General features: G+C 38.6%; 1 protein-coding gene across 4 annotated transcripts in view; it reads right to left on the reverse strand.

Annotated features, from left to right (window-relative positions):
- The window catches only part of elf2a (E74-like factor 2a (ets domain transcription factor)), an 11,084-nt gene extending 1,254 nt beyond the window's left edge, over positions 1-9,830 (reverse strand). Inside the window, exons 1-8 of one of the 4 annotated variants that reach the window (XM_040118992.1) lie at positions 9,490-9,830; positions 7,973-8,056; positions 6,882-7,176; positions 5,905-6,012; positions 3,496-3,609; positions 2,976-3,062; positions 1,821-2,013; positions 1,466-1,720 (exon numbers count right to left, since the gene is read on the reverse strand). In XM_040118992.1, coding sequence (XP_039974926.1) covers positions 1,466-1,720; positions 1,821-2,013; positions 2,976-3,062; positions 3,496-3,609; positions 5,905-6,012; positions 6,882-7,176; positions 7,973-8,047 — 1,127 coding nt within the window. In that variant the 5' untranslated portion in view covers positions 8,048-8,056; positions 9,490-9,830. Of the gene's footprint in view, positions 1-1,465; positions 1,721-1,820; positions 2,014-2,975; positions 3,063-3,495; positions 3,613-5,904; positions 6,013-6,881; positions 7,177-7,972; positions 8,057-9,489 lie in introns of all 4 variants that reach the window. The other 3 variants (XM_040118993.1, XM_040118990.1, XM_040118991.1) reach the window with 3 other exon arrangements.
- Positions 9,831-10,509: the final 679 nt, after the last annotated feature.

The following is a 10,509-nucleotide window of genomic DNA, read 5'->3' on the forward strand; positions in this document are numbered from 1 at the left end:
CAAGGGAGAGAAGATATTACATCCCAAATACTGTCCAAAGCATTACAAATGTCCTACAGCTGCATTATACCTCTATTCTTTCCATAACAGTCCAGAGTTCTGTTCTTCATACATGGATGAGTTAGTTGATAACCCTCGCCAGACATGGAATACATAACACCACTGGCTTCCTCTGTTAAAGTCAGCATATTTTATAATGTCTGACAGTGCACAAACACTGAACGACAAAATGACAGTATGTCTGCTATGATGCTGTATCGTAAGAGTTTTGTGGATGTTTATTTATTCATCAATGGACTGGGCATGAATGACAAGCAAAAACTATATTAAGGAAGGGAGACTACAGGTATAATTATTACTGTGGAGGTTTTTACCTTTTTCTGCTCCACACCACAAGGTGACCAAAACATGTTTAAAGGAACAATTTCAACATTTTGGGAAATACACTTATTCACTTTCTTGACAAGAGATAAATGACCAGATCAATAATTCTTGTCTGTACGGTAGATATGGTAAGTGTACTTGTGAGCTTTAAAGACAGAAAGTTTAGCTGCTTCCCTCTGCTTCTAGTCTCTATACTGGGCTAAGCCAAATGTTTATTGGCTCTTGCTTCATATTTGGCATAGAAATATGAGAATGGCATCAATCTTCTCATCTAACGCACCAGCAAGTTAAGAAATATGTTTTCAAAAATGTTGAACTAAGCCCATGTCCGAATATCCTTAATAACTTGAAATCGGCTCATTCAAAGTTTCAGAGTTTAGGAAGCTGATTTTTTAATTCCTTTGTGCATAAGAGATACTTAAGTGATACATTTATCACAGTGCTGTTAATAACACAGATAAAAATCACATTTACTCTGCAAGCGTATTGACAGTTACACATAGACGTTAAAGGTCCAACCTAAAGCAAAAGTGATTGAGACACTTATTCTGAAGTTAACAATACACTAATCTTTTTTTAGGGTACCCTTACAGCCACAAATAGAGAAATGGCGATTTTATTATACTTTTTAATGACAACATGTGAGTTATGGAGAAATTGTGATCTTTTGATGTAATTATCACAATGTAATTGTCACAATAAATTGTTAAATACCTATACATGATCAACCACCTATCACTTCACCATCTTAAATTTAGTTTGGAAACCTATTAGCAATATAAATGAGATTTACTGACAGCAATCAACACTCAGCCAATCAGATAAAAGGTGTGCCTGTATTTTAAAATAAGAGTGCACTGTTATTTAAGATTTCTTTCAAAATTAACAATCAATCTTCTAACTGCCTTCAAAGAACCAATTTAGCCAAAAGGGGATGAATAGGATTATTTTAGCTGATTAATATCATGTTAGCCCAGATTACATAAGCCATTATTGAAGAACAGGGCAAAGGAATTCTATAACCTTATTGTTAAAGATGTATTCATTATCACATATAAATGCCAAATTATATTTCTCAGACCTGGTGGTGGCATTGCTGGGGATGACAGTGACGTAGGTCTGCTGAGGCTGGGTGGCAGCAGGGGAGTTGGTGCCCAGGCTGGCAGGGCCCTGCTGGTGAACCAGGTGCTGGCCAGACACCACGCCCTCACTGTCTTCCACCTCCTCGCCCTCCTCCTCCTCATCGATCACGCGAATGTTCTTAGGCATGTCTTTAAACTGGTAGGCCAGACGCTGACCCTCTACCTTCGCCAGGATGCCACGTTGGTAGTAATACCTACACACACATAAAAAGAATACCAAAGCTATGTTATTATGTGTGACAGAGACAGACACTTTTCAGGAATATCAAGCATTAGTGGACAAGACAGGGTGACCTCAGGGCTCGGCCCATGGTCTCGTAGTTCATGTCGGGCTTGTTCTTGTGTTTCCCCCATAGTTTGGACACAGCCTTGGAGTCGACCAGTTTGAAGATGCCCTTCTCTCTCTGCATCCACTTGATGTACCGAGGACAGGTGTTTTTATCCTGCAGCAGCTCCAACAGGAACTCCCACAGATAGGTGGTGTTGCCTGGAGGACACACAGCACAACAGCATAAAATCCTGAAGCTTGATATCATATACAGATGGTTGACAAATTAAAGGAAAAACCAACATAAAATATCTTAGTAAGGTGTTGGGCAACCTCATGCCACCAGAACGGCTTCAATGTGTCTTGACATTGATTCTACAAATCTCTGAAACTCTACTTGAGTGATGGACACTATTCTTCCAAAAGATATTCCCTTATTTGGTGTTTTGATGATGGTGGTGGAGAGCGCTGTCTAACACATTGGTCCAAAATCTCCCGTAGGTGTTCAACTGGGTTGACGTCTGGTGACTGCTAAGGCCATATATATGATTAAAATTATTTTAATACTCAAGCCATTCAGTGACCCCTAAAGTCCTCTGTCATCCTGTTTCTCATTTTCGCACTAATTTTTCAGTTTTTTCCTTTAATTTGTCACCTGTCTGTAGTTATCTTTACACTGATCAATCAATACACCAATGGTTGGGGGCAAACAGTTTTGGCTGAAAGTACCATTACATCTGAGATCTCACGCAGTACCTCAGTTAGGGTGGCACTTCGATGAGGGAACATATCATAAAAGCCCAAAATATAAAAGACATATCTGTTACAACTGTTCTCACTGAGGCCAAAATAATTTTAAACACAGCCTACTGCAATCCTGGTTGGCCAAAAGCTTTAACTGGTATAAAACAAGTGAATAAAGGTAAGTCTCAATGTGATAACATTTTTCTTACATAAACAAGACAGATGCAGTTGCATAATAAGAGTTAAAACTCTGTTAAGACATGGGATGAATTCAATTCCTGATTCCGGATTTTTAGAAAAATCTAAATTTGGGACTCTAATTTTCCTTATTAAGTATATCCCAAGTGAATCAAAAGGGGTGGATACTTTTCATCCATCCATCAGCTATACCCACTTATCCTTTGAAGAGTCACAGGGTGGCTGGAGCCAATACAAACCTTTGCCCTCCCTTGGTCTCTTCTTGATCCCCAGGTCAAAGGATCCATTGGAAGTAGGCTGGTGTGACTTGGGCTTACGTCCACCTGCATTATACACACACACACACACACACACACACACACACACACACACACACACACACACACACACACACACACACACACACACACGCACACACACGCACACACACGCACACACACACGCACACACACAAAAACTGTAAAAGAACTTTGAAGGCTTGCAATTCATGTGTTTGACTGTAAGCTCACTGATGTCACTGCTGGGACAATCTCATGCAATGAGTGCAGACTGGCTATATATGCAACCTAGACAGCCTGCCTACTAAGAACCTGAGCAACATTTTACACATCATGACTGATTTTAGAGATATAAGAGAACCTACATAGCCTTCAGCATTAAGAAGTGTTTTACTGCAAGTGAAGACCAAATTTTTTACATTATGAACAACAGAGCCCCATATAATATCAGAATGAGTAGTATCAGTGTAGGGATACTGACCTCCTCTCTTCTTCTTGGCAGCAGGTTCACATTCAGGCGGGATAGGGAAGGACTCCTCCTCTATGGGTCCACACTCTGTAGACACCTCCACCACTGTCTCCATCATCACATCCTCTGCTGGGGTCAAGCAAAACACAACATTAACACTATTCTTTCTACTGGATCACCGAGTGAAAATATCACATGGACACTGTATTTAGGGTTTGCAATAGCATCTTTATTAAGATGCCTACAAAAAGCCAGGAGTCTTTATTAAATAATGATGCAGGACTGTGTGTGTGTGTGACACAAAACAGGTGACAAACAGGTGCCATTTGGGCTTAAACGGGTCGATTACACTTAAAACACAGAAGAGAATGACTCAGACAAAAGACCATTTTTTCAGTATTTCACCTTAGTATTCAATCCATTTGTTATATTAATATAATACATTTTTGCTTCAATATTTTGTCAGTTTATGACTACTACGCCATACATTTAATAAATGCTACCTTTTAGGTTTGGCTAGGGCCCCGCTAACAATTACAATACTTACAATAGAACATAATTAAAATAATAGATAGATCTCATTAATGATCAGGTTATTAACTTACACTGCACAATGCTAAAAAAAAAAGAAAAATGCCTGTAAATAGTTACTAGGGCTGTCACTTTTTATTTGAAATTAAAACATGCATTTGAACGTGGGGGGGGGGTTAATATTCAAACTGTAATGACCTGTTCAAATTCAAAATTTATAAACTAAAAGCTCAACAGACAATTTGAGGGGGTTCTCATTGTGATCCAGCAGAGGGCAGTCTAAAACTTCCCTATCAGCTTGATCTATGACATGCTCTATTGACCTATGCAGCTAGTAATGTTATGTTGTTTCCTCCGAAAATCGAGGACACTAGCAAGTAAAGCCGTCCTGAGTGGACTACCATGACACCAAAGCATCTCAGAAGCAGTGTGTGGAAGTATTTTGGGCTCTACACAGTGGATGGCGAATTCAATTTTATTTGAATGAATTGCGTATCATTCGTACTTCATCCCTGACTTACATAATTAACAGTGTGTCCACAAGCTATGGTTGGTGAAAGTTCATGTCAGCCATTTTTATGAAAAAAAAACTGAGCAATCTTTTGTTTGCCGTGCAAAAAAGTCTTTTTCTAGATGAACAATGTAGGTGATTGCTTCATGCTAGTTTCACACAGGTAGCTAGATATGCTTGTATATGTTGAAAGTAAATGACAAACAAATCAACAAAGTTGTTGGAGTCTTTAATAACATTGTTTAAAGCTTGTCCCTGTAAAGATCTGAGACGTCTGGGATCCAGGGCTGTGCAGCTGTCTGTCCTGTCAGTCTGTGAGGCTAATGTTAGCTTAAGCAGCTACAGTGCAGAACTGTCAACAGCATTATTAGTGGTCGCCAGTCTAATATCAAACCAGCAGTTTTCAATAATACAAAACTACTCAATAATTTAGCTGTTACGTATAAATATAACTACAACTTTGAAGGCCAAGATTATACAGTATTCAAATATTTTTTATATATATTTATGTTATTTCTATATATTTTATTTACTTGATTTTTTTTATAGAAAACTACTCAAGTTTAAATAATAGTTGGCTTTTCTTTTAGTGGTTTGAATCCTGGGAGGACAAGCAACGGCATTATTTAACTGATTCTGCTAAACAAGATAATTATGTGATTAAGCTTAGTAGAAGTATTATGTTTAATATTACGTACACATAAACCATAGAAAATAAAATCATAAAAGCATTTTAGATCACAATCATGATATTAGTCAGCAAAGAAAATTGCAATCCTCAGATGTTCAGCCCTGCCCCTCCAATGTCCTATCCCAACATAGTAATACTTTTACCTGTAACATTATATTTATAAATATTTGCAAGTAACCCAATTACAATGTCTTATTTGAATCACCTCTGGACAAGGCCTCCTCTTGTATGACCAGAGTACTATGAATTATACAATAAATATATACAAGGGTTCCCAGACTTTAAAAGCTGATGACATCCTAAAAATAAGACATTTCTAGGAAACATAACATTAACCTTCAGGGGAAAAGGAAAAAAGTACAATTTCACACAGCAAATGAGACATATTTTAATGAGTATGGCTGTTGTCATCTATTAACCGAATGCATATTATATATTATATATACTCAAACTGAGTTGTATCAGAAGTGTATGACAAAGCCTGGACAAGATCTGACTTCATCTGCCTCTCTAATCCTCATTCTCTGAAAGCATTTCCAGCCATCATTACATGCTGTAATCACCACTTAAAATGCAGAGATAACAGATACTGATGGTCAGCTGAGCTTGCAGCTCACTGTCCATATGACTCATAGACTCCTGTTTCCATCACACAGAGGAGGAAGTATTACATTAATTGTGTGTTTACCTGTGTTGCGTTCACTGTGCAGTCCTCCAGGAGACTCCATGTGGAGAAGAGCTTCAGCTGCTTCAAATGTTTTGTCAAAACACACCATGTCATGACCCGACATCTCCACTGAGAAGAGGAACAGACAAAACTGTCACTGCACAGATCTCTGTGACATCAAATAACATCACAAAGATCCTGTTTCTGGTGAGAAAAGGTTACATTCACAATAGTACAGCACTGCAACCTCAGCTATTTTGAAACGCTGACTTCCTTGTTTGAGGTTTGTAGTGGCAGTCTGTTCCTCCCTTCCTGTTTCCTCCAATCTGGTCTGAAAGGTTACATATTTTTCCTGCCAGCAGAGGGCAGTCTTCTGCTGTCACACACAACAACAGCAACTAAACTGCAAAGAGAACACTTGTCCCTGATGAACAGGTACCATTAAGTGCTGAAGAAAATGTAGACCAGTATGAATGACACTAAGCTTGTGAAGATTTAAGAAAGTCATATACAATTTATTTTTAGACCACCTGGACCTGAATTTAAGCTCACTATAACAAGCAAAATTAATGAAACAAGGGTGATATGAGACTTTAAGGCCACTGACATTTAAGCAAAACAGACAGAATGCGTTTTTTTTCAGAATAAGTCTTTTTTTCAACTTGCTTCATGTTGTATTCACTCTGAACAATCTCTACCAGCATCAGAAACATGTAGGAGAAAGCACAAGCAGCTAATAACAGTTCTTGTGGTCTCTATGTGACATCTCCAAAGCTGTTGGGGCTGTAATTGATAACTGGAGAGGGAGGGGAAATTAACCTCTGCTCCTTACGGAAATGGAATTACTGAACAGTATTAGTAATATGAAAATCACCCTAACTAATGTAGAGAAGTTAGGATTAATCCCATAAAAGAATTTCTCAAAATAAACACAATTATCCATAAAATCTGTCCACTATTTATATGTCAAACCTAACAATCCGAGAATTTAACCTCACCAGTCTCAGCCACTTCAGTGACAACCACCTGCTCCTCAGCCACGTCCTGCATCAGATATGTCTCGTCATCGTAGACCAGGACCTGGGCTGAGTAGCACTCCTCCACCTGGGCGCTGGGCATCTCCTCCACGATTACAGCTGGACAGCCCTCTTCCTGCAGCACCACACCTTCTTTCTCTTCCACATCTTCCTCCACCTCCTCGCCGCCCTCCATGATCACTGCCTCTACCTCCTGCTGAACCACTTCTTCTTCTTCCTCCTCCTCCTCCTCCTCCTCAATCGGATGCTGCTCACACTGAATACAGGTTGGAAAGATACAAAAAAAGTGAGATTTTTAGTGATGTCACTGTGTTCCCATTTCTCAACAATTAACTGGGTGAGTAGAATGTTAAAACTGACAAAATGGACAAAATTAAAAAAATTAGGTCCACGTTGTATGAAACACACTCTCAAAAAAAATTTTATTGTATAATTTCATTGTATAGAGGCAACTAAATGCTATATTAGTGCCACAAAGATCTTGTTGTTGTTCTCGCCTGGCAGCAGGTCTTACAGAAAACCCACTGACTTTTCCATCTTGTACCTCCCTACTGTTTCTTAACATCCTGGGTGTATTTTTTATGGAAACAGCAGCTTGTGTGGGATAAGTACTTCCTTCCTCTCTTTGCTGCTTTGTGTCAACATTTTCTACTGCGTCATCAAAGACTCCCTAAAACCATCTATTTTGAAAAAAAGCTAAATGAAGTTAAATATGAAAAACTGAGGGTATTTTTGGCCCTCTCATATTTAATTCCACAGACACTGTATAAACTTTAAAGGCAGATGTGTAACATTTGTGTCACCTTCTGTATCTACTAGTAATTATTCTAATGCCAAACACTTACTGGACATTTCCCATTTCAAATGACACCCTACTTGTTTTCAATTGCATTCTGGGTAAACATTTGATTTGAAGTTGGTCACTAAATTATAATACTGAATCACTTCTGCCTTGGTCCAACTCTGTTTCCCATTAAATTCGGACGGTGCTGTGTTGTGTGCAGAAGCTGACAGTGTTACAATATTTAAGACAACTTGAAAAACAGGCTTACCTGCTGGGGTTCCTCCACCACAGTGACATACTCCACTATGTTCCCTCCACCGTCTGACACTACCACAGAAGTCATCACTCATTCCTACCAAAATAAAAGCACAGGAGGTCAGGACGGAGAAGGTAGTGCAAACATAACAGAGCTGAAAGATTTACAGTATAAGTGTGATTTTGTAATCTCATTAATACACAAGTTTTGAGTGTGCTTGTGTGTGTATTTGTGCAGGGGCTGGGGTCATGTGAATGCCCCATGGCCACCCGCTCTCCTCATGACTTAGTCCTAGTAATGTTGTGGTCTTTGTTGTGAGGGAAGAACACCATGTCACACTCCAGTTAAAAAATAATCTTGTAAATACAGTCTTATGCTGAATTTATCATGTAAGTAGTCTAACAACAAGCATTAATTATTTATCAATTAATTATTAATCAGTATCACCGTCACTAAATGTATTGAGAATGCAACTTACTGGTCATAGGCCTTCGTCAAGCATCAAACTCACAATAAGAAACAACATCTTTATACTACAGTCTACAGACTTCAACAACCAACAAAGGAGGAGTTGCTGGATTTTAATTTAACATAGCGCTAAGAGTGTGTGGGAATTCATGACACACATGCATGATTACAGATTTTCCTACACACCTGTCTACCTAGTATTCATTAGATAACACTCAATTTAATATTTCAATAACATTAAATCTTATGAAGCTGCTTCACACTGTTCACAATTGCCTCCTGTAATATACTATAGTGGGTTAAGACTAAACATAATCGTTCATAATTCCCGTTCATCAAGTTTAAACAAATCAGTATATGATATTAAAAAAACATTGCTCACACAATGTATGCAAAGTGTTGACTCAGAGGCTTGGTATATGATATCATGTTTACTTGTCTTAATTGATATTCTGAAAGGACTTCTTCTGACAGTTGATCCCTTGCCGTAAACAAGGCAAGTATCCTGAATACAAGCAGCTCAGGATGCAAAGAGGAAACCCGTAGGGTTGGATAAATTCCAAAACGACTTATTAAAGGTGTCCATAATGTCAAACACGACTGGTTCGTTCGAAGAGAGGACAGGCACTGACCCTGCTAACCACACAGGCCAATGTTTACTTTCTGAACGTCTCTGTCTCTCTCTGCAGCTCCAAACTCTCAAGCTAACTAGTTAGCTAACGCTTCTGCTACTTACTTAAGAGGACTTAATCAACTTAGCTACTACATTAAGTACTTTGTTAAGTATCGTCACTTATTCAGTAAGATAAAAATAATGAACACTGCCTTCTCATTTAAAGGGGAGATCCCCCACAACACAATAACTTAGAAATGGCTATCATTAAGGTTAGTTATTGAGCTCGAATCAGTTTGCAGACAGCTAGCGAACATATACACCGTATTTAATGAAGGACTAAACTATGACTGACTGGCCAAAAGAGTAAATTTACGAGATCTGCGTTGGGAGTTGTGGTCTATCGGAGCCTGTTGATATGTTAATGAAACGAGTTTCTTCCCCTTACCTTGTTTTGCTTTTGCTAGCGAAAAGATCCACGGCTTGCACTAGCTGGGCCTAATTTTAGCTAATGTTAGCCAAGTTGACGAGGCTACAACGCTTACTTCGCTCGCATAACCAAGCGTTTGCAAGTCCTCCGTCCCTCGGGAATCACTTTGCAGACACCTATAGACGTCCTGCGTTGAAATCTAAAGGATGAACGCGGATGGAGGCCCTAAAGTTTGGTTTTGATTATTGCTAGTTTCTTGCTATCCTTTAGCTTTCCGGCGCGCCGCCTCTTCGCCACAACCGATCCAGTGGGTCAAAGCACAGACCGCTGTGACGTCACGAGGACAAACCCCATCAACGATAAGAATCCTCGTATGTACGCTCCGGTAAGATGTTAGCTTGTAACTCCTAACCAAACTCTAAAAAAGAAAAAAAAAAAAAATACGTATAGTTTGTCATTACATAAACATCAAAATCCATACATATAAATAGATGAATAAAATAATTTCATATCAGTTTGATAACTGTGACTATTAAAGGACAGATTCACAGTTTTTAAAGTCTGTCTTAAAACAATAGTCAGGTTCTCATATGTCATATCTCATCTCTTTTAAAGCGTTTTTGTTTGCTGTAATCATTCCTCCTGTTCATGCTGGCCATTAAGATATCCCCTTTTTATGCAAAGATGGAGAACAAAATCCATGCAAAATACATACCAAAGTTTTTCTGTAGTTAATATGAGGCTTCAGCAGTCTGAGTTAATCAAATCAAATGGATGGTCTTTTTAGTACAAATTCCCCCTTGGAGCCCCATCTTGATGTTGATTCCTATGTCAAAATCTATTTTTTGAAACCAAAATTTCAACTGACACCATATTTACTTATTAAAGGGCATATTCCTAAATTAAGTGTTTTACATCAAACTACCACATTGCAAACCTGGTTGCAAGTAGTAATCCAGCACAGGAATACTGTATACAATAGCATACACAGTGGAAGAGCATCTTATTTTTGTCATCGCAGGATAATCCTGCCATGCA

Source organism: Xiphias gladius, chromosome 23 (genome assembly GCF_016859285.1).
Source record: "Xiphias gladius isolate SHS-SW01 ecotype Sanya breed wild chromosome 23, ASM1685928v1, whole genome shotgun sequence".
NCBI lineage: Eukaryota > Metazoa > Chordata > Actinopteri > Istiophoriformes > Xiphiidae > Xiphias > Xiphias gladius.